The sequence below is a fragment of the Glycine soja genome, chromosome 2, assembly GCF_004193775.1.
Source record: "Glycine soja cultivar W05 chromosome 2, ASM419377v2, whole genome shotgun sequence".
In the NCBI taxonomy this organism is placed as follows: domain Eukaryota; kingdom Viridiplantae; phylum Streptophyta; class Magnoliopsida; order Fabales; family Fabaceae; genus Glycine; species Glycine soja.
The window spans coordinates 48,960,723-48,983,283 of record NC_041003.1 but is presented as its reverse complement, the minus strand read 5'-3'; the positions used below and the strand labels follow the sequence as shown (position 1 = coordinate 48,983,283).

General features: G+C 30.8%; 2 protein-coding genes and 1 long non-coding RNA gene across 6 annotated transcripts; 1 reads left to right on the top strand and 2 right to left on the bottom strand.

Annotated features, from left to right (window-relative positions):
• Nucleotides 1-149: 149 nt before the first annotated feature.
• Nucleotides 150-3,024, bottom strand: LOC114402007. 3 transcript variants are annotated; one of them, XR_003664384.1, is made up of 3 exons: nt 2,912-3,024; nt 2,521-2,592; nt 150-2,413 (listed from the first exon to the last, which is right to left on the bottom strand). It is a non-coding gene; the product is annotated as an uncharacterized LOC114402007 (long non-coding RNA). The 3 variants fall into 3 exon arrangements; XR_003664385.1 differs by lacking the exon at nt 2,521-2,592 and having other exon boundaries at nt 2,912-3,023; XR_003664383.1 differs by lacking the exon at nt 2,912-3,024 and having other exon boundaries at nt 2,521-2,901.
• Nucleotides 3,025-10,900: 7,876 nt separating this feature from the next.
• Nucleotides 10,901-19,030, top strand: LOC114401994. 2 transcript variants are annotated; one of them, XR_003664382.1, is made up of 4 exons: nt 10,901-11,104; nt 11,204-12,467; nt 15,687-18,635; nt 18,732-19,030. XR_003664382.1 is itself a non-coding variant. In XM_028364556.1 (3 exons), exons 1-3 carry the CDS (start codon nt 11,073-11,075, stop codon nt 18,519-18,521), a joined length of 4,131 nt encoding a protein of 1,376 aa, XP_028220357.1. In that variant the 5' UTR covers nt 10,901-11,072; the 3' UTR covers nt 18,522-19,006. The 2 variants fall into 2 exon arrangements, 1 of the variants encoding a protein (XP_028220357.1); XM_028364556.1 differs by having other exon boundaries at nt 15,687-19,006.
• Nucleotides 19,031-20,525: 1,495 nt separating this feature from the next.
• LOC114372102 (HVA22-like protein f) lies at nt 20,526-21,966 on the bottom strand. The gene is made up of 4 exons (XM_028329511.1): nt 21,740-21,966; nt 21,139-21,264; nt 20,800-21,043; nt 20,526-20,696 (listed from the first exon to the last, which is right to left on the bottom strand). Exons 2-4 carry the CDS (start codon nt 21,177-21,179, stop codon nt 20,670-20,672), a joined length of 312 nt encoding a protein of 103 aa, XP_028185312.1. The 5' UTR covers nt 21,180-21,264; nt 21,740-21,966; the 3' UTR covers nt 20,526-20,669.
• Between the last annotated feature and the right edge of the window lie 595 nt (nt 21,967-22,561).

Below are 22,561 nucleotides of genomic sequence, written 5' to 3'. Positions count from 1 at the left end.
AACTTCATAACTGAAGGCTGCAGCAGCACAGCCTAACAGCATGAACTACGTTCATTGTTGCTAACACTGAAATCTAATAGGTTTAAATGCCAACAATTTTTATCATAACCGACAAGAACAACCACTCATGACTCATGCAATAAGCTATATTCTCATCAAACTAGTAGCCTAGTACCTCTTTCCTTCAATCTATAAAAGCTAAAAGGTCAGGATTACAAAGTACAGTACTACATACATGTGAATAAACATACATTTTGTTTATTGAGTAATTAGCATGCAGATCAGATTTCCTGATCCAGAAAGCTATCTGTCTTCTTTCCAACATATTAGTGTTGTTCAAGAATGAACTAAAAGTGTTATGATATATTACCATGATCAATTTCATCCACCACCTTGTCTCTCCATAAATAGCACTGGGCAGTGATATATATACACAAAAACCAGGTTTAAGCACAAATGGGTGCTTAACCCTTATAAATTAGACTCAATAATTTTCTATATATATATATATATATATGCATCTACAGAGGTCTTCTCATGCAAAAAGTTGACATGATCACATCAGCCACTGTGCGGAAATTGGGACAAGAAGAACATTCCTTGCTATCATGACAAGTAAAAGATATTTCATATTTGGATGAGTTTATCTTACGCCAATTAGTAAATTCCAATTTACAGATGATTCCTCTCTTGGTTTCGTTTTCATTTTTGTTCTCAAATAGATATTTCTTACTCATTAATTCAGCAAAATCCATAGATATATATAAATGAATGTCTTCAATGAAGGCTCCATAATCCTTAGCCTGAAGAACTGAAACTTAGAAGTGTTCAGTTCTTGAGCTACTTCACGAGTCACAATAAAAGAAATAATGCTCAAACAATGAGGTTAATGTATATTTCACATTAATTGGAAGCCAATGCTTTTGCAGTTTCAAAACCATACAGTTAGCAAATTAAAGAAACTCAACAAAGTTTACAGTATTTTATATCTTTGGTCCAACAAAAACTTAGTATAAAAAATCAGCATTAAGTAACTAAGTTTCCCCAATTAATAGTTCTTATGCTTTCGTTTCATTTTGCTATCCATGGATTTAATGTCATCAATCATTACTAACTAGCTCTCTGGTCTCTGGAAGATCCTTTTACACCTAAAAACTCAAACAAATAGTTCCCATTAGTATCTTCAAGTCTCTAAAATGTTGTTTGTAATTTAAAAGCATACTCTAACACCTTATTTGAACACCCCCAGACACTAGTGATTTGCCTTTCATCTTTGTACAATTAGTTGAATTTTTAATCTCACTATATTTCTAAAGTCAAATTAACTTAATAGTCCACCCCCCCCCCCCCCCCCCCCCCCGCTCCTTTTGTTAGTACTCAGTAGGAATTTAACAAATTCATAATCCTCTTGTGGACTGTGTACTCTTTATCTGTGAAGGGGGAAATGATGCACGTATAATTCAGATTTTGCATCCTGAGATAATAATAAGTCCTTTCCTATGTTTTTATTTATGTAAATTTATAACTGTTCATTGTACATCCTGGATGGAGCATTAAATAAAAGCTGAACAACACTCATGCTGTATCTAAATCCTTCTGCTTTGACACAAACCTAAAGGGTAGCTCATCCATGATTGCCATCCTACTCAATGCCTCTCTAGCATTAATTGTTCATTTAATTATCAAAGCAAACAGCTACCATCTCCTTCATCTTTTCTTTCTTGTTGGAATGACAATATGGTTTACTTATGATCCCCAAAGAGCTTCAGAAAATATCTAGCATTGCTTCAATGAATGCCAATCATTTTTCAATTTCTTGTTCCTATCGGAAACAAGCTTAATCTCATGCATTGCATTTATGACTTATATTTATATTTCCTCATTCAGAAATGTCGATCAATAACACACTCTTTTAAAATATACTCTATTAATATTATGGACTAAAATTTATTCAAAATCACAAAACTTTGCACATCTGGCTTCTGTTTAAGAAGCCTCAATCATAGTTTTGTGGTTTTCATCAATTTTAGCTATAATAGAGGTGTTAGAAGGAGTGTGTTAGAGAGTGTATTGCTAACACTTCTCTATCCCCATTTGAATGCATAAAACAATTTCAGTGAAATATCCCATACTCATGATGGTGGTCTAGTTAGAATTTCTTGTTACCTTCTTGTTGTATATTGTATTGCAGTTGTTTGATCCTCGGGCTCAGTTTTGGAGGTTTCAATTAAAAGTGACTTGGGAACCTTCAATTCTCTTGGAGGTAGCTTGGACTGTAGATTCTGTTTCTCCAACCTTCAAAGGTTATGACTTGTGAATATTAATCAACTCCAACTTCTTCATCACCCAGGATCAGCAAACAGGAAATGATTTCAACAATATGATGCCCTTGAATCTGATCCTCAATCTGTTACTGAAAAAAAAAACATCATATTAGAAGAGAAAGAATAAAAAATCAACTAAAAAAATATCCAAAATCAGGTTGAAATTTTAAAAAATATTAAAATTCAACACAATCACCTGACACTTGCTTTGTTCATTTTGGGAATGAAAATCAGTAGATCACAGTATGTTACTTCATAGTTCCCAATCCTCAAACAAACAAAAAAAAAACAAAAAAAGCAAAAGAATATTTAAGCTCTTTCAGAAAAGTGTTGAGCTAAAATAGCAAGTCCATATTTGAGTCCATACTCCTTCGAATATAAAATTATATTTCATTTTCTTTACTGAAATGCTCCCTTGATTAAGGATTGGGGCAGGAATCATAATAAAATGAGGAATAAATATATATATCATGATATCAGTAAGCCATATTTACTAAAGAAATATAGAAAATGCATGGAAGACTTTCCAATCTAGAATAAAGACTAATTTGAGGGAATTATGTATTATAATGATTATAGGCACATACCTATATGAGGAGGATTCGTGAGTGAGAGGTAAGATAAGAAGTGAAAATTGCATTTGGGTGTTGGAATTGGAAGCTAGGCATGATGCAAACGAAACCAAACCAAAGTGTGATATTAAGATTAGATTAGAGAGAAAGAGAATAATCTGTTCTGTGCACTACACGACACGAATATCATTAGTGAGTGGGTCCTACATACTTGTCGTTTTCTTTGACCGCATGCATCTATGATATTTTCAGTCACTTCCTGCATCATTATGCCAGTTTGCCACGCCCCAACCCCAACTATATTCTTCGCGCTAATTATATTCAAATACCATTTTATTTATACAGTCTTTCAATACCAATTTATTATAAATTTATGATTTTTATTATAATTATTTTAAAAATCATAATACCAATAATATCTGATTAAATGATCGATGATATTTTACTTTAATAATATGTTATTATTAAACTCTTAAAATAAAATATAAATATTCATTTAACATGTGAATTAATGGGCATAAAATTACTTTAATTTAATTAATAATTTTAAGTTTAAATTTTATTTATATAATTACATTAAATTTATCAATGAGTTAGAATATCTGAGTATTATAAATTTGATATTATGTTTAATTTTTATACATAAAAAATACATTAAATTAAAGATTCAAAAAGAATTTTCTTAAGTTTTATTGTTTTTGTTAGTTTTATTTCTTTAGAACATCTTTCAGAAATTAAGTAAAGTCTGATCAAAGACTTGAATAAAATTATCTCTCACAAATAATACTTATAATATTAAAAAAATATTGAATTTAACTTTATATACTATTATTATAAAATATTATATTATCAACCAATTAGAAAATTATTATAAATATTGAGATAGTTAATAAAAAATTTATCATATATGTTAATTTATTATTGTTGAATACTAATATAAAAATTCTTTGTACTTTTATTATATTCACTATTAATTCTTAAAATTTATGCATGATTGAGTGAGTGTTCACAGATCATGAAATATTTTTGGATTGATTATGGTTTATAAATTATATAAATTCATCTAATAATAATATTTTACTTTTACCTCACATTATAATTGATATTTAAAGTTATATTTACTATTACCCAACTATAATTTTATCTAACATATTTATCTAGTAAAAAAAAAACTCTATCTACCCGAATTAAAACACAAGAAGTGAGAGTGTTTGGCCGCATCCTATCCTATGGTTTAAACATGCTAAAGATAAAGATCGTATGTTGGAGAAGTTTGGTAATTTGCAGTGTACGTTACTTTAAAGTTTAACCAAACAAAAGCTCTTTAAAGTCAAAATGATGCATGGTGTAAGTAATTGTTGGAAAATATTTTTCTATAATTTAAAATTTAAAGTAAATATATTTTCGTTTTTTCAATCAGGTTTTTTTTAAGATAAAAATTATTTTTTATCTATTAGAAATTATGTTTAACTAAGTCTTTATTTTTTGTATTAGTTGGAGAACTCCTTTACGGTTTGTTGTTATGTCTATTATTAGTTTGTTAGTTGTAATATTTGGGCTACATATTTAGTGATTATTTTTTTTACTTATATATAACTTTCTCTTATGAAAAAATAAAATAAAAAACACATAGACAGGCACATACCTTCAACAAGATACCATTTGTTTATTTTTCTTTTTTATAAAATTATATTATATTATTACAAATATATATATATATATATATATATATATATATATATATATATATATATATATATTTTGGATTGTGTTTTTTTTTTCCGGAACATTCGATTGAATTAACCTATTGTTATATTTTGAGAGAATGATACATGTATATTAATTTATTTTACCAGTACAATAAAAATATTTTTCTCTCTCTCTAAAGATAACACATAACATGTTTTAATCCAAATTCTTTTTAAATTTTCATTTATTATCATATTTATTTTTTATATTAAGTATTTTTATAAAAACTATTTGTCTATTAATTATATGCGAAATAATTTTACTGATATGTTCGTAATTCTGATTTCCTAATTATTTTTCTAACAATTGTGTGTAATGTGTTATTGGGGGCGCCTCATATTCTAAGCATCGCCACACAACTCGTCCCTTTCACGCGCTTCATGATACTTCCATCCCATGTCTTTTCAATTCTTAAGCATAGTACCTATAACGTTGGAAAACAATTGTAACAAGATGTGGCCTTTCTTGTTTCATAACTATTTCTAAAAAGTAAAAACAGTTTTTGTAGCTTTTCGAAAATAAATATGTTTGGTGGATATCTATCTAAACATTTAGAGAATAAAAAAAAGAAGAGAAAAATATAAGTATGAAATAAGGTTTATTATGTGATAAAAGTATAAATAAAAATAAATAAAATATGTTAATAGAATGATTTTTTTATCGGTAAAAATTAAAAATAATATTAAAAAATTTATAACATAAACTTTGTTTAATCAATTAAATTAAATTAAATTAAATCTTTTGATTATAAAGTTTTCAGCCTTTAGATGATTATAAGACTAATTTTTATTGGGAAACAATTTTTTTTAAAAAAAAAAGAAATAGAATCAAATAATTTCTTGTTACCCGTTTAAAATCTTTTGATTATAAAATTTTCATCCATTCAACTAAGATTTATCTAATAAAATACAATCTTTCACTTTACATTTAAGTCACTAAATCTTAATGATAAAAATCTAATTCTCCATATGCATATATCTTATTTTTTGTTTGAAACTCTCTCTCTATATATATATATATACATTTTGAAAAATATTTAACCAGACATACATTGTAAAATGTATTATGATCAATTAACAAAAATGAAAACTGGAAACTAAATTTGCAAACTAACTTACATTTTTAGTTATCTTTGGATAATTCTAATGTACAATTTCTTCTTACAAGCTAGCTTTATCATTTATGTTAATCTTAATGATTTGAGCTCTATATCTAAATGCCACCCAAAAAAGCTCTACATATCTAAATTTGTCCAAATTAGATGCATTCTATCCAGGTATATTTTATGTACAAATGTCCAGATTGAATACATCCTATTCACTGCGACCAACCTGCATGCGTCCTATCTTAAAATCATTTCTTTTCAAGGTCTCAAGTACATCTAAATATCTAATCAATGATTACTAAAGAGTAAGTTGGCTTAGATTTTTCCGTGCATATATTAATATTAAAATTATTTCTATTAAGTATTGAAATATATATTTTTTGAAAACGAATATAACTATAAAGAAATATTTAAAAATAAAAAGAATCAAAGTTATGACTATAGTTGTCGACAAAAACAGTTATAAATATCATTTTTCATAATGCAATAAGGTTGAAACTTGAAGTGTAATCCTAGTTGAAATTTATAAAATCCGTAGACATTCACCTCAGATGAATGGAAGTGATCACTATAACTTTTCAACTACTTGACTTTCTTTTATTTTACCTATAACTAATACTACATTCGTTCTTATATAAAAAATAAAAATATATATAAGTAGGTTTTCTTCTCTCTCTCTTTTTTTTTTGTCTTCTCATTTTTTAAATTTTACATTCTTTTTGCTTTAGATTTTACTTATATTTGTAGTGAGAAAAATTATAAACAGCAGCATCATTTTTTCTTTCATGTATGAGTTTATTCATTCTTTCTCATGCTTCTCTTTTTTTTTAATGAATAAAATTAGGTGGAGATCAAATTTATACGAGAAGAGATTAAATTATACTTTCATAAACTACACTAACTCTTGCAATGTTTTATATCGCTTTTTACTAAATATTTTTTTATTAATAATATATATTTATCATTTAATGATAAAATATATTAAAAACATTATTTTATTATGTAATTATTGGAAAAAATAAGACAGTAATTGTGATGTGACAATAGTATTGTTTTGAAAGTAAATTTTGGCCTTGATCAGTTTGCTTTCTCAAAATTTACATTGTGATGCATACAGATTTGTGTATTTAAAGCAAAAATAAAAAATAAAAAATGCTAGAATCTCATAAATGATGCTCAAAAGATTCAAGATGATAAGAGGAGGATAAAGAAAATATTATTTTTCATGTATCTCAAAATTGAAGTTGTCCATCCTTATATAGATTATTTTAAACTGTTGATAAGTTCTTTTAAAAAACTATTAAAATTTAATTTTAAAAAAATATAATAGGATATAGGATATATTGAAATTGTTAAACAACTAGGAAAGTAACGTATATAAATAGGACAATAGTTGTTTGAGATAATTTTTAAAAAAATAATATGTAAAATGGTACATGTAAAGAAGCACAGTTTTTTATTATTATCATTAATTTCATTCTTGGTTAAGAGAAATGTATCCTTGACTAATGTGTGCTCTCCTATTTTAAATTGTATCAAACTTGTCTTGTAATTGAGTCACTTGTAGTGGACTTTAATATAGGTGTCTTTTACTATCTTGAACTTTCAATGTTTTAAGTTGATGAAGTGGATGGCTCAGTGACGTAAGCCTTTAAAATTTATTCTAAAATTTTAATTATATATGATAATGTAAAATATGTTTATGTTATTACTGTACGCATTTTAATTATTTAAAAAAAAATATAAAATAGTTGTAATTAAGTTATGTTTTAAGTTTTTGTTTTTTTTGAAATACTAATTTCTAATTTCTCGTTTTTTTATCTTTTTCTTCACTTTTATTTTTAATATATTTATTTAGTTTTCTTGTTACTTTTTTAAAATAAATTATAGTATTATTATTTTTATGTCATTTATACTTTTTAACTATTTTAATAATTAATTTTATTAAACACTTCTAATATAATAATAAGTTGGTTTTTTCAATTTTCAATTACACTAATTTTACTAAACATAACCTAAATAAAAAATTTATTAACTTAAAAATAATTTAAAAAAACTAAAAACTAAAAAAAACACAAACCATGCATTAATTGTAATTTTGAATTACCTCTGCCCCAATCAATAGTTCTTCCTTTCTTATACTTGCTTCCTTGTTGCCTCCCTCAGCATCATAACTTATTTTCATCAGGGGTGTTATTGGATTAAATTGAATTGATTTTAAAGAGAAAAATGATTAAATTCAATCATTCTGTTTTTGTTAATTTATTATTCAATTGGTTCGGTTTAAATTTTTAATTCGATTTGATCGGATCCAACTTAAAATTGTTTGAATTGGATCGATTTTTAGTTTTAATTCTACTTTTAATTTTTTAAGAAAATATTAAATAAAAGGTATGATATTTAATAAATATAATGAAAAATAATTTAAAGTATCAAATATTTCTTTATATGTCATTATATAACTAATAATATAATATTTAAGTATCTTAACTTAAATAATTAGTAAAAATATCTTTAATTAGATATATTTTTCATAAATAAATATAATTTATATATATGTGATAATTTTATAGATATATAAGAAATAAAAATAGAAATAAGTGATATTATAAATTTATGAATAGAAATATATACATTTAGTTTGGATCAATTTCTAAAATCAAATCCAAAATTTGATCTGATGGCAATAAAAAATTTTGCTTTTATAATTTTTTTATCTGTTTGATTGTTGATTTATTCGATTTTTTGATTTTTTTATCGTTTTTTTTCTATTCACATTGGATTGAATCGGTCTACATGCTATGGCGCTTGATTCATGAATGAATCAATGGATGGAGTTGGACTCATCGAAGCAATTCTCGGTGAGCTCGTAGGCAATTATTTAAAGATTTTGAAGTGTCTCAAAGGACAAATCACTTTCATACGAAGAACATTGATATACTATTAAACAACAAATACGAACAACCATAAAATTTTGGCGACTAACGGGTTTAATTTTACGCATGAAAATATAAATATGCTCATTGCTCAAGTGCATGCTTGAATATGTATTCGTTTTTTTTTTATCAGCATTTGAATATGCATTCGTATAATTCATTTTGAATAATGCAATTTTCTAAAATTGATTCCAAAAGTAAATATAAATTTATAGTCACATGATTTTTGTTTGGATAAAACATATTTATAAAGAGACTCTAATGCACAATGTTTTGTTCGAAAACTTATACTATCAATTAAGATTGATTTTCAGAATGTAATTATCAAAATGTCTTTAAGTCTAATTAAATTTATACATAGAAGAAATAATATGATTAAGGATATACATTAAACAATTATCGTGTCTCAAGTTAGTATTAAGGTAAAAATTATTTTTAATATTTTTAATTGTTTTAATAGATTTCAGTCTAAAATTTAGAATCATATTTTTAATACAAAGTCAAATATCATGGTAAATGAGAAAAAAAATCTCTTTATAAATGAAAAAAAATTGACTCATTATATATTATAAGTTAAGGCATGTCAACCATGAATCCAAAAAACATTCAAGAGTATTTGTTATTAATCTCTTTCTTGATACCTTATATTTTCCTTATTTTTTTTTACTAACGTTTCACCTTTTATTTGCACGGAAAAAATAAAACGAGAAAGATAGAATCTTTAAACATTTGAATGAGAGAAAAGTTTGCTACTGATTTTTTTCTCATATTTTTCAGCTACATAAGATTTTTATTTATTCCCCCCCTATTTTCTGCTCTAAGAAGGATGTTTTAAAGTACACAAAAAAAAATATGAAATCGCTCTATTTCTCGAGATAGAATAGTTTCAAATAGCATAATAATTATTGAGGTGTGTGTGTTTTGTTCCAGGGAATTGAATTAAAACAAGAGGCACACAAATTATAAGTTGATGAAAATTGGGTTAAAATAAGACACATATAAGTTCATTTAGCGGTCGTCGAATGTAAGTGGATGTCAATTAGTAACACATTGTTATGCAAAAGAAATTATGTCATCATGCAAAATTAATTATAGATCAAATGGTTACGCGTTTCTTTATCATTTATAGTCCTTTTTACTTGAAAAAAAAAATGCAAGTGAGATTCACCATTTTCTTTTAAAAAAAAAATTATCTTCACTATATTTCATAAATAATAAATTGACTTTTATTATTTTATCCCATTTTTACCTTCTTTCTCATTTCCCCCCTCATCTTTTAGTCACCAAATATGGAGAAAAAGTAACTCTAAATTAATAATAAAACTCAAGAAAGGAACTCTTATTTCACATCTCTTTTTTGCCATTTCTTTGTGATCGCCACTAAATACAAAGCAAAAGCGAATTGATTAATATAACTCAAGAAACTAAATGAAAGTAAAAAGAACAAAGTGAAAGTGAATATAACTTAATAAAACTCAACAAATGAAAGTATTAAAAGAAAGAAAATCATATTAATTTTTATTGTTGTTTCCTGTTTTCACACCTCTTTCTTAAGCAAGGAAAAACCATAAAGATTAAGTAGTAACTGAAATTCGAGTTATTACTAAGTGAATATTTTTCAATTTTGTTTAGTAAATTGAATTCTAATATTTATTATCTTATGTCTAATGTCACATGATTTATCATTAGTTCTTAATTTATATTTATTTATTTCTTATTATTTAAGTGGACCTCAAAACCATGAAAAATAACGCGTTAATTGTATACAAAAAACGAAGCAATGCAAATATAATTTGGAAACTATTTATAATAATAATTATATAAAAAAGGGTGATATTATGAAGGTAGAAAGCGCGTGGTTTGGTGGGTGATGGCGTATGGTGGACTGTTTGTGGTCTTACAGCAGAATCTTTGTTTCATATAAGTAGAGGAGCATGGGCATATAACACAGATCATACTACAAATCTAACATTAACATTAAACAAATACACATTATACACCAGAGTCCCAATAACTTAATTAATTTTAAAAACATGCATGGAAATAAAAGAATAAAGCACAAGAGTTGATTAGCAATAATAAAATAATTAATCAGCAAGCACCAACATTAAATATGAGTGTTAATTAATTAACTAATAAAATGTTCTCTCACCTTCGTTTCTTCTGTATCTGTCGTCACTTTAGAGCTCTCTCTCATACGTCCCTTTCAGTCATAAATTAGGGAAAAGCAAGCAGACAGCTACACACAATACACTCTCTCCCATTCCTTCTTCTCTTCTAAACGTTAATTATTCTCTCTCATCTAATAATCATAATCTTCCATGTTCCTCTTTTCTCAGTTTTCTGCTTCTTCCTCATAGTCTCTCTCTTCATCTAATCACTGATCATGGCGGCTACGTTTGATGGATTCTCCATAAGGTATATCTATTTATCTATTATCTATTGTTTGTGGATTTCGTTTTACTAATATAAATATATAGAAGCACGCTTTATAGGTTTTGATTCGCTGTGTTGCAGGGACTACACATCCAAGATGAGGTCCATCGATGTTTTCAAGTGCTGGCCCTTCGCATCCACCTCCTCACGTGATACGTCACGTGAGGAGGTTCAGTCGTGGCTTCCGCCCATGAATCCGTGCCCTAGATCCGACGATTTCAACGACAGCCACGCCCAAAATCTGGAGAATCCGCCTTCTGCTGCGGAAGTTTCGAGAACCGATGGCGACGGAGATTGCAGCGAAGAGGAATCTGCAGAATCTATGGATTTCGAGAAATCTGCGCCTCCTTCCGACTCCAACAACAACGAGGATGAAAAATTGGAGATGGTTTGTCCGGTGTGCCGCGAATTCAACGCCGTGACGCTCACGGCGGTGAACGCACACATCGACGGATGTCTCGCGCAGACGATGAGAGAGGAGCGTCGCCACATGAGGATTATGAATTTGAAATCTTCCTCGTCGAAGTCGAAGCCACTGAAGAAGCGCTCTATCGCTGAGATTTTCAAGGTGGAGGAGCAACAACAGCCTCCACGGCCACAGCTGCAGCCGCCGCCGTTGCCGCAAATCGAGAGCGTGTTGAAGTTCTGGCCGTTCCGCAAGGGCGAGGCGAATGATGTTTCGATTACCTCGATTACCGTTACGAAGTTCGAGTGGCTCTCTCGGCGGCTTGAGGCGCTGAGATCCAGGCCCACGCCCAGAGGTGGCGAGGTGAAATCGGACCAAGGAGAATCCTCCGAGGAGAAGATGGAGATGGTGTGTCCTGTTTGTCGGGATTTCAACGCCGCCACGGTGACGGCAGTAAACGCGCACATAGACGGTTGCCTAGCACAGGCTGTCAGGGAGGAACGGCGGCAGATGAGAAGGACGACTGTTAATTGCAAGCCCATACCTAAGGCGCCTCCCAAACCTAAGGTGCCAAAGAAGCGCTCGATCGCGGAGATTCTCACTGTGGCACCACCGTTCGAAGCCAGCAAAAGGAAAGCGATTCAGGTTGAGGAAGAAGATGAGGAGAAATCCGATTATGGCTATTCAGGTGGAGATTCAACTAGTTCCGCCACTCCTGCTCCTTATGCTACTGTTGCTAGTCCCGTTGCTTCGGTAATTAAGAACAACAAGAGTACGATGAAGAATAGGAACAAGAAAAAGTTGAAGAAGAAAAGCAAGGTGGAGAAGCACGGTGATAGTGGTGTGTGGTTCGTGAACCATGAGAAGAAGACAGTTGTGAGCAAGAAGAAGAGGAAGAAAAAGAAGAATGCCTTCAACAACGTACCAACTGGGAACAAGGTATGTGGTTTGTGTCTCATAAAATATTAGTTTATCTTTCGTTATTTGTTGTATGTTTCGGCGATTTTCAGCTAATTCCTGGCTAATAAGTATGCAATTCATGGAATTTGCGCATAAAATATTACCCGTTACTGTAGATTTTGCGTTGATGTAGTTTCTTATGCCATGGGATTATAGCTTTCCCTTTCCTTACTCTATGTCTTGCTTTTTCTGCATAAATTTACTGCTGAAAAAGCTGATTAGAGAGAGTGCTTCACATATTTGTGGACGAAAGTGAGTGTGTTTTTTTTTTTTTTTGGTTGAGTACTTGAGCGAAATACGCGGCAAGTAAAAGTTGGGAAAGGGGAGTGTTACGAAAAAGGAAAACTAAGACAAGTGCCTTCGTGCGCGGAAGGGATTCAGAAGTTAGTGAAGCCTGCAAAGAATGTTGCTCCAGCTGTTGTGTGTGTGTGTGTTGTGTGTATAATCAGTACAAGTACCCTAGCTAGAAGGGGCCACTCATGGGTTACGAGGTAGAAGAGAGAGCCGAGTCTAATGATGAGGGGTTTCTCTAGCCCCGTCACTATTAACTAATAATTTGGGGGGGGGAATTATCATATGGGCCATGGGTAGATCAACAGATTCTCATCATATATCTCTTGTGGCCAGTTTTTCGGACGTAGAGGTTTATACACAGCTTACAGCTGGATGTATCTTGGCTAGTGGGAGATCTGCAAGTGGAGGTCCAGAATTTGATAGATCATTTGTTGGATCTGTCAGAAGTGTATAATTAGTTGATTTGGATTGATGAATGTTTGCATATGCCATTCTTGATGGGCATGTATCATCAGAAAAAAGAATACTCTGACTTGGGTTGATATAGATCATTATCGCATGGGCATTTTTTATGGCGTATTAGTGAAGTAGGGAGTGGTGATGGTACGTATAATGGTTTTGAACTTTCTGTCGTTGTGAGACACCTGATCATATATTCTGAAAGTGTTGGTCTGTGGGGAGAATGACTTCGATGTATCGGTCAACATAAGTTAGCGACACATGTTTTGGACATGTTCAGGCAGTTTTGAGATATATACGACCAAATCGATGAGTATTAGAACCCAACCTAAGTGTATATAGAACCAAGAGAAAACCGAAAACAATGTCAGTTTGTGGTTACGTTGGCCGAAATTTGAAAGTGGAAGTAGTCAAATATTTAACTTGGCTAGCCATGAAGTTTACTCGATGATGGTATAAGGATGATATGATCTTGCTGCCAACTGTATCCTTAGTAATGAAATTTATAACTTGACTGTCCTTACTGTATCAGTAATGGCATCTTAATAGTGTCTAGATTGTTGTTTTAAATAACGTTTCTAGACTAATCTTAGTAAATACTTTATTTTCCTAAAATCTTCTCGAACTCTGGTTCCATAATCATAATATTTTTTTAAGTTTAATGCTTATATATGGATTCTCTTTGAAATAGTCTTATATCGTCATCAAATCACAAATCGTTTGAATTAGTTAAAGATAATTATTTTAATATATGATAGACTGTAATTGGATGACTGTAAAATTTTTTACACTTTCAGTTCATAATTATTTTTCTCTATTTCTTTTTTCCTTGCTGTCATTTCTTTTCAAGATTAAAATAGATTGAATTTTTTCGGCATTCAGATTCTACAGAAATCTCAGGTTTGGAATGGGGTTATATGGACCACGTAAATTTCTACAGAGGTGTATCATATATGATATGTGCATTTCAGCAGTGAATGTAGCAGTCTCAAATTTATGTAAAAAAAACTATTTAAGCATCATGATTCATGCATTTGCCATTGTCCTCCCCTTCCCTTTTAATAAAATCCATTTAATTTAGAGAAAAGTATTAATATCCCACTATTTTTTTAATTTAATTAAAATAAATGACTTTAGGAATATTTTATTTATAATTAGAGGGTTTTCTCATTTTAAAAGAATGATTAATTTGCATTTTAAATTTTCTTCTAAAAGAATGAACCAAGGTATTTATCGTAAAAATATTTTACAATAATAATTTTAACCACATGGTGATATTGGTTAATTTCAGAATCTGTAATAGTTGTTTGTTGTAATTATATTTGCTACATCCATGCATGTGTTTTTCGTTAGCTTCTTCTTTAGAAGTACAATTTTTACTAGGGTATTATTTTTCGAAGTAATCTCTTGTGATTTCAAACAGAAGATTCCTCACATGATTCCCCAAAGTGGAATTGTACAAGGTAGAAAATTTGTTACAGAAAGGGTTGTCTTTACAATTTTTTTTTTATCATAGTGTAATTGCAACTTATCGGATTTTTAATATCTTAATAGCATATAATTATTTTACGCCCCACCTTTCAGTTACAGCTAGATTTTTCCAAAAAATAATATTCGTACCAAATTGTACAAGTTTATTTAGCGTTCTGTTTATTAAGTAAATTAAAATCGATTTTAGGGTGCAATAAAAAAAAACGATTTTAGGGATATGTACTTTTTATTAATACGTAAAAGCTTTTAATAGATTTTACTATCGATAAATAAGATTTTGAATTGAAGCTCTCGTGCATTCTTCATGCTGGTATTCATATATATAATTATACCTACATCTAGCTTAATATATGGTTATTTCATGTATATTCACTCGTAAAAGCTTTAAAAATAATAGTATATTTGTACCAGAATATATATGCTCAAATAACTTTATATTATTAACTACGAGCATTTTCTGGGATGTATTGATAACAAAAAAATTCAATAGTTTTTCTTAGTACCTAAGTGTATTTTATGGCTACTTAAATATATGATCTATGCATTTATGATACGTATATGGATTTGTATATTTCCCTCTTCTGAAAATTGATACTAAAATGATCAATTAATATAGTCATGAACGGAGTCAATCTTTTACAAAAAGCTTTTTGATGACCAATTAATGGTCTGAGTAAACTTTTAGGGACATTCATCTTTGGGCATCAAGTTACTGTAAATTGTAATGTAGCAACTGTCATAGACAATTGAAATCCTTTCACATTCATCTTTTGGCATAAACGTTGTTGTAATTTTATTTATTTTCTTATAAAAGCTATAATATAACATCCATAAAAAAGCTACATTACAAAAAAAAACATATTTATCTTCATATTTTGCATAGCCTAAAAGCTTAGTCAGCTTATTCTGATTTTATTATAACATCCATAATTTTGTTAATCTTGTCCATCTCAGGATGATGCTTACGAGCGCATGGTGCAAAATGCAGTTAATAGTTCCAGAAAACTAAAAGGTACAATTGATAATAAAATGCTTCCACTTCATGAGGTTGATCCTTCTATCGATAGAAAGAAACAAGTTAAAAACTGTGACTCAGTTGGAAAGCAACCAAAAGCAGTATCTCCTGTTCATGGCATTCTTAAGAACCACTTCAAACATGTTTCTGAAAAGACATCAAGTGGCAGTAGTATTGGAGATGGTACTGAAGAAAGCCATGATAATGATCAAGAGCCAACCTCGAACAGACATGTGAAATTCTCTGGCAAAGATGATATACTTGGTCCAAAAAAGACAAATTCATTTGATGAAACCATGTTCAAGTTATCTTCAGATGCGCTGGCTTCTTCAATAGTAAAGGAGAAGTCTTCTGGAAGTGATGAAGAAACTGCAAGTTTGGAGCCAAACAGAAATTATGATCATATTGCCGTTAATATAGACAGAGACAAGAGAGAGGAGGTTTGCCCTATAGTTGAAAGTAAACAGTTTTCTAACACTCTGGAACAAGATACCGTACAAAGCTTCTTGAAGCCTTGTATCAATCAAGAGAAGTCGAAGCAGTTAGAAGAGAAGTCAGAATTGTTGACCAAGGTGGCAGTTTGTGACAATATTGATTCACAGTTTTTTTATGGAGGCAACAGAACTACCCTGCATTGTTCTCCATATGCCGACATTTCTAGACCTCTTTCTGCAGTCCAAGAAGAGCAGATGTCTGGTATCAATACACAAGTGTGTGAATCTGGATCTTTCAGCTACAGTGGGAAGTTGGACCATTTGGATGATCCACAGGTTGATGCTGTTAACTCAAATGAAAATACAGAGACATTTCTGGAGCCTTCTTCATCTTATTCTGCTTCATATAATGCAAATGAAAAACCGGAATCTCCGTTGCAAACTTATGGAGATAAAGATAATAGTGGCGAGGCCTTGGGTGACAGACAGTTTTCTCGTATGCTTTCTGCAGATATGATTGATAACTCATTCCCCATTACAGGCTGGGAGAAAGGAAGTGACAAAAATAGCTGTTTGGATCCGAATTTTTTTGGTTTGCCACTCAATTCTCATGGTGAGCTAATCAATTTCAGTTCAAGTGGAGACTTAAGGATCAACCAGTCAGATACATCAAGTACATTACGTGGCTCTTTTAGTGGCTTACCCATTAATAATATTCTCCATCAAAATAACCAGGAAAATTTAAGCATTAATGAAAATCATGTTGTTCAGAAGACATTTCCAAAAGATTGTCTTAATCCATTTCCACATCATCCAACCCGATTACCTGTCACCGAGTTACAATCTAGAGAGAGAGAAGATATCCACCGACCTAATTCTTCAGATATGTGTTCCGGTCACTATGTCCCGCCACTTAATTCAGAGTTGAACCGTAAGAAAAACTCATTCATTGAACAGAATCCATATAACCGGGTCAGGAATCATAATGGAAATGGGGTGGTTTCTCTGAAAGAAGATTCAGATCATATCTCACCAAGTTCCAACCAACCAACAATGAGGTTGATGGGTAAAGATGTTCCAATTGGTAGAAGCAGCCAAGAGATGCAACAATTTGCGGGAGATGTTTGGCCTGATGAGGAATCCAGAAGAAGGAATTATTCTGAATATGCTGCTTTAGATCACTCTTTATTGGGAAGAAGTTCTAAGCAGAATTGGGCATCTGGTTCACCTTTACAAATATCAGCTGACAATGTATTGCAATCAGCAAAAATTCAAAGCAATCAAGCAGCACAAAGCACCATATTGATGAGCAGTACATACTCTGGATTCTCTCAACAGTTTATTGATCGGCTAGGTAATCATGTATCTCAAAATGGAAGTCTTGGAGTCAACAGAAATGCCAGTTCTTATTTCAATCCCATTACTCAAAAGTCTAGTTCGTATTCAGTATTTAATGGTGCATCCAATGACTTTTCAGAGCAGTTTATACCTGGAGCTAAACCTCTAGGATTGATCTCTCAATCAGTGGTACTACCTACTCCTGGCAATTTTAGTCACTCGCCTCATGTAACCAATGGTGAGCTGAATGACAAGAACACAAATCCCCATGTTACAAAATCAGCCTTTGGATTTCCTTTCTTGCAGCCAACTGTGAATGAACAGGCCAAAACATCTTGGTTTCATAGTCCCTACAGAAGTTCACCATCGTGGTTGTCAAGCTCAACAGATGAAATGCTACCAGGGACCTTTTCTCGGCAATTTTCTGCTTCAATTAGTCAAAATTTTCCTCAAAATCTGTGGGGAAATAATTTCACTACTCCATTTGTGAATCATTCAGCAGAAGTTCGCTTTCCTTCTAATCATCTGACTTCTCTAGGTCCCATGCAGACAACTCCTCTTTCTCCATCATCAATTGTTCATCCTCTACATTTTCCAGTTACACCCTCTACCATAAATAGTGGTAACAGAAACATAAATAAGGTTGCTGACAGATTGAAGTTTGATGAGCATCATCTGTGCGCAAATACCAGGAAGAATCCTGCAGCCGCAGCCAATCTTGATGATTCCAGGTTACCGAATATACAAGTGCAAGAAAACTTGAGTCGTATGACTAGGTTGCCTGAAGAAAAGTCAAGCGTGGAATTGCAACGAAACACAAGAGCACTCGAACTGGATCCGCACATGGGCAGTGCTAGGAGTAGGTGTTGTCAGCATGAAGCACAAAATCAAAATCCTGGAAGTTATCCTGCTGTGAATTCTTTTAAACTGGACAGCATGGTAACATCAGGTCCTGTCCGACTTGGTCCTAAAAGAGCGAAGCACATCCTAAATTCCTCTTAAAACATGGATCAGGATTACAAGCTATTCTGCCATATTCTCACCTGCGATGATTACTGACAGTGATAGTGATGTAGAAATTCAGAGAAAATTGACAAAAGTATACTGATTTTAGGTGTAAGTTATATCATTTTATCATATCTGTTTCTCCTCCTCCATAGTATATATCCATTTGAGAACATAACAGGATTGTCCATGTATCAATATTGTCAGGTTGCTGAAACCGGTGGAAAATTGATATAATTCCATCCAGTCTTTTGATACATCCAGCTCTCAGTTTTGAAGTTTTATGCCCTTTGCAGAATTTTGTCCCCAAAGAATGACGCTTTGGATATCTATCTCTAATTTTGAGCCTGGTATTCCCCACATGGCAAATATATGATGTGCTTATTTTTGATACAGCAGAAAGGAAAGAAAGATGGGATTTATAATAAGGGAATAGTCCATCTCTCTTAACCTATTCAATAAAACTTGAATTTGAGGCTTTAGTTATATTCATTAACCATTGGATACTTCCTCATTAATTGGAACTGGCTTTGATTATTTTTTAGAAAACAATTATTTTTCATATAAAGAAAAAAGAACTGATTAGAAACTGCTTTGGATATATGAAAAGTTAATCTAGTCAACTTGCTTTTGATGGGAAAATAGTTTTAATTTCCATTCATGTCTTAAGTTCTGAGATAAAATATATTAAAATAAATTAATTTGACTAATTCATTCCAAGTTCAATTACAAGGGAGACGTTACATTAATTAATGAATTTATTAAATTTAAACGGATTTCATATTCATTTGAGTCAAAATGAGGTAATGATGTGTCAGATATTAATTGCCTGTACACCAGCGATTATTACCAATAAATTAGTATTTTGTAAGTTTAATTTATTATTTAGATTTAATTTGATTCTTCAGAAATTATGTTTTATGATGGTTCAACATCACCGATTTTAAAACGTTATAAAATGTATATTTTTTTAAAGAAAATCAATCGATTTTAAAAATTAGAGGAATAAATTGAAAAAAAAAATTAAAATATTAAATTGAATTAATTTTAAAAATTAAAAGATCAGATTGAAAAAAAATAAAAGATTAAATTGAACCAAAATAATAAATTAGAGGATCAAAATACTGAATTAATGCAACACCAAATAAACATAAATTTTTATCAAAATCCAACATAAAAGTTAGTAGGCAAAGTATTGCGCAGTCGATCCTCTTGTTTGATTCTTTGTCTTATAGATCATACTTCTCCAAGTATTTTATATATTGGCCAAACTTTCTTGTATTTTAAGCTTATGTATTACCGAGCTGGAAGTGATGCTAACGAGTAATAACAAACAGCATCTTTGTATGAAAAGGGAAAATAAGGAGGGGTGAAGTTGTTACGTTTTAGAATGTTTCCACAAATAAAATCGGAAGAGTCTAGGATAATTCAATTCATCTAACGGGTGCATGATTTTATGTTTCAATTTTTATTTTCTTCCTGATTTTAATTACTCTGTTAAAAACATTCATTCAATACAGTATTAGTTACTATATACTGTATATGCATAATAAAGTTACTATATAGTACGTGTATGCCAAACCGTTGAAGGAAAAAGGTTGAACTGGTTTTATTTTATTATAAGATTGGGTTTCCGCCACTTTAATTTATACATAATGACTATTACGTACGTCGCTTTGTTTGAAGATGAGTATTACCCAATAAAGGTTGCTTATGAAAGCATTATGGTTTTTGCGATTGTCAAGCTTTTCCATTATTTTAATCCCAATTAAGCATGATTTTGTGGGTAGTTAATAGTTATATATGCTGAGGAACTTAGAGGAAACCAATTATTAACCATTGCAGTAGAATACTCGTTAAAGGGATTTAGCCAAAAACTAAGATAATTTCACCAAATAATTTTATTTTTTTATTAACTAAATCAGAAAATAACTATATCAAACTAGATAGAATGCTCTTACGTACATTCTTAAACCATGGAAGATACAAATAAAATAAATGAATCTTATAATTGCCGTCATTTGATTTAATTAATTAAACAATAATTCTGAAACTCCGTCTCCTTCATGTTGAAATATATACAGAAAGAAGTGTCGATTTCACAATGTTCATTCCAACTTGGTCAAATATATAGTCACTATTAACTCAGCTCTTCTTTGATTCTTTTTCAGCCTGCACATATGAAAGTTAAAAAAAATGTTAAAAAGACAGATATATAGATGAGCTTTACAATGAAGAAATGATTCATAGTTGTTTTGAATCATGTATATCATACCGCTCTCACTACTCTCTCAAAGGCATCAGGGCCATATCTACCGATATAGCGTTCAACTGCTTTCCTTGCATCGAAGGTCATCATGTGAAGGACCTTCTTGTACTCCTCAGAATAATTGGAACTTCTTCCAATATTCTTTATATATTGCCTCACATAATTCTCATTTATGTAAGCCGCTCCATTGAACATTGGCATTACCAACCAGATGCAAAACATAAGCTTCAGGTATCCCCAAATGGGAAACCTATATATATTATTATGCCAAAGTTCAAATATTAAATTGTTGTGTGCCTATAAATATATATAGTTTAATTTGACATTATGTTGATGTCAACATACCAAGCAAGGATCTCATGAGTGGAAAGCTCAAAGAGGGTCATGAAGGAGTATAAAACCCAATACGTTAGCCACTGTTGATCATCACACTTTCAATTTCTCTCATTGACGCGTATCTGTGATATTTACCTGGAAATCAAGCATTTATAGATTAGTCATATCTAGTATCAGATAATTAATATGCATGCCTTTGCGTAGGATGCTTAATTTCTTTCTTATTAATTGTTAATTAAGAAATATAGCAATCATGAAGTGAAAATGATACATTATTGCATGATATGGCATTTACTTGAAGAGGATAAAGAAGCATCACTACAGGCCTGGTATGCAGAAAACAAAAAACAGGCTGTTATTACGGGGGAAAAACATAAAATGAAAAACCTATAGTTACAATGAGTGTGTGTGCGTGTTAAATTGCAGAAAGTACATATTTTACTGAATATGTTTTTCATAAAATGAATTTTGTTCTTGGGATTTCTCAGGTATTAATTGTGTGAAAAGTATAACATATACGACACAAATTATTACAGATATTTTTAAAAGCAAATTAATGGAGAGAGATTAATTAATTTGTGCACCCTATTATTGTGTCCAAATGTCTTACCATTGTTCCAAGGACACCCATGATGAAGAAACTGCGATACTCAGATCTTTCCAGGTGGGAAAATTCAAGCTTTAGTATGAGATTTGAAGGAATATGAGTTGTATTAATTGTGGATATGCATGCAAATCAAAGGAAAGGAAGGTTGGTGGGATGACCCAAAAGTCTTATTTTTCTCTCAAGAGAGGAAAGAGACACCATAAAGATTAAGGTATATGTGTAACAAAACGGGAGGGGAATATAAGGATGCCAAAACTTTGGTATTTCACGTGCCTTTGGTGCATATTCGAGAGTTATCGTATTACCTTTTGTCGTTGTGGCATTAAATGTTTACCAATTAAGGTGCCTATCCTTTCAATTGTTTTTCCCCCTATCGGTAGAGTTGCGTAAATAATACTACAGCCTTTAGTGTATAGGACAAAATAGTAGTACCCATCAAATTCAATCTAATTCAAACCCTACTACATTAATAGTTTTAGGGTCCCGAGAGAATCTATTTTAAATTTCTTCCTTCTTATTTTTCTGAATTGTGTTGTACATTACTCCTATAGTACAGTATAGTATGTATACATGAATTTAATTTCCTCTTTCGTGTAATGTCAGCACAAAAAAGTTTTGTAGTTGTATTTAATATTGTGCTCTCACATTATTTAATACAATTTGATATCTCTTCGGTTTATTAATATAATCAAATTAATTAAATAAAATGTTAAAATAAGATTGAACAATGTCATGAAAGTCACTAGGATCTTGGGCCTGAAGAGGAGTTTGAATAATTTGTACAAGGCGACAAATTCAAATTTCATCACTATCATTATACGAAAA

Excerpts from the sequence above, each read along its gene's own strand:
- LOC114372102 (XM_028329511.1), bottom strand. The coding sequence starts at position 21,179 with ATGACCCTCTTTGAGCTTTCCACTCATGAGATCCTTGCTTG. Across the intron at positions 21,044-21,138 it reads ACTCATGAGATCCTTGCTTG|GTTTCCCATTTGGGGATACC; the intron begins GTATGTTGACAT and ends TAATATATATAG. Across the intron at positions 20,697-20,799 it reads TTGAGAGAGTAGTGAGAGCG|GCTGAAAAAGAATCAAAGAA; the intron begins GTATGATATACA and ends TCATATGTGCAG.
- LOC114401994 (XM_028364556.1), top strand. The coding sequence starts at position 11,073 with ATGGCGGCTACGTTTGATGGATTCTCCATAAG. Across the intron at positions 11,105-11,203 it reads TTTGATGGATTCTCCATAAG|GGACTACACATCCAAGATGA; the intron begins GTATATCTATTT and ends GCTGTGTTGCAG. Across the intron at positions 12,468-15,686 it reads ACGTACCAACTGGGAACAAG|GATGATGCTTACGAGCGCAT; the intron begins GTATGTGGTTTG and ends TGTCCATCTCAG.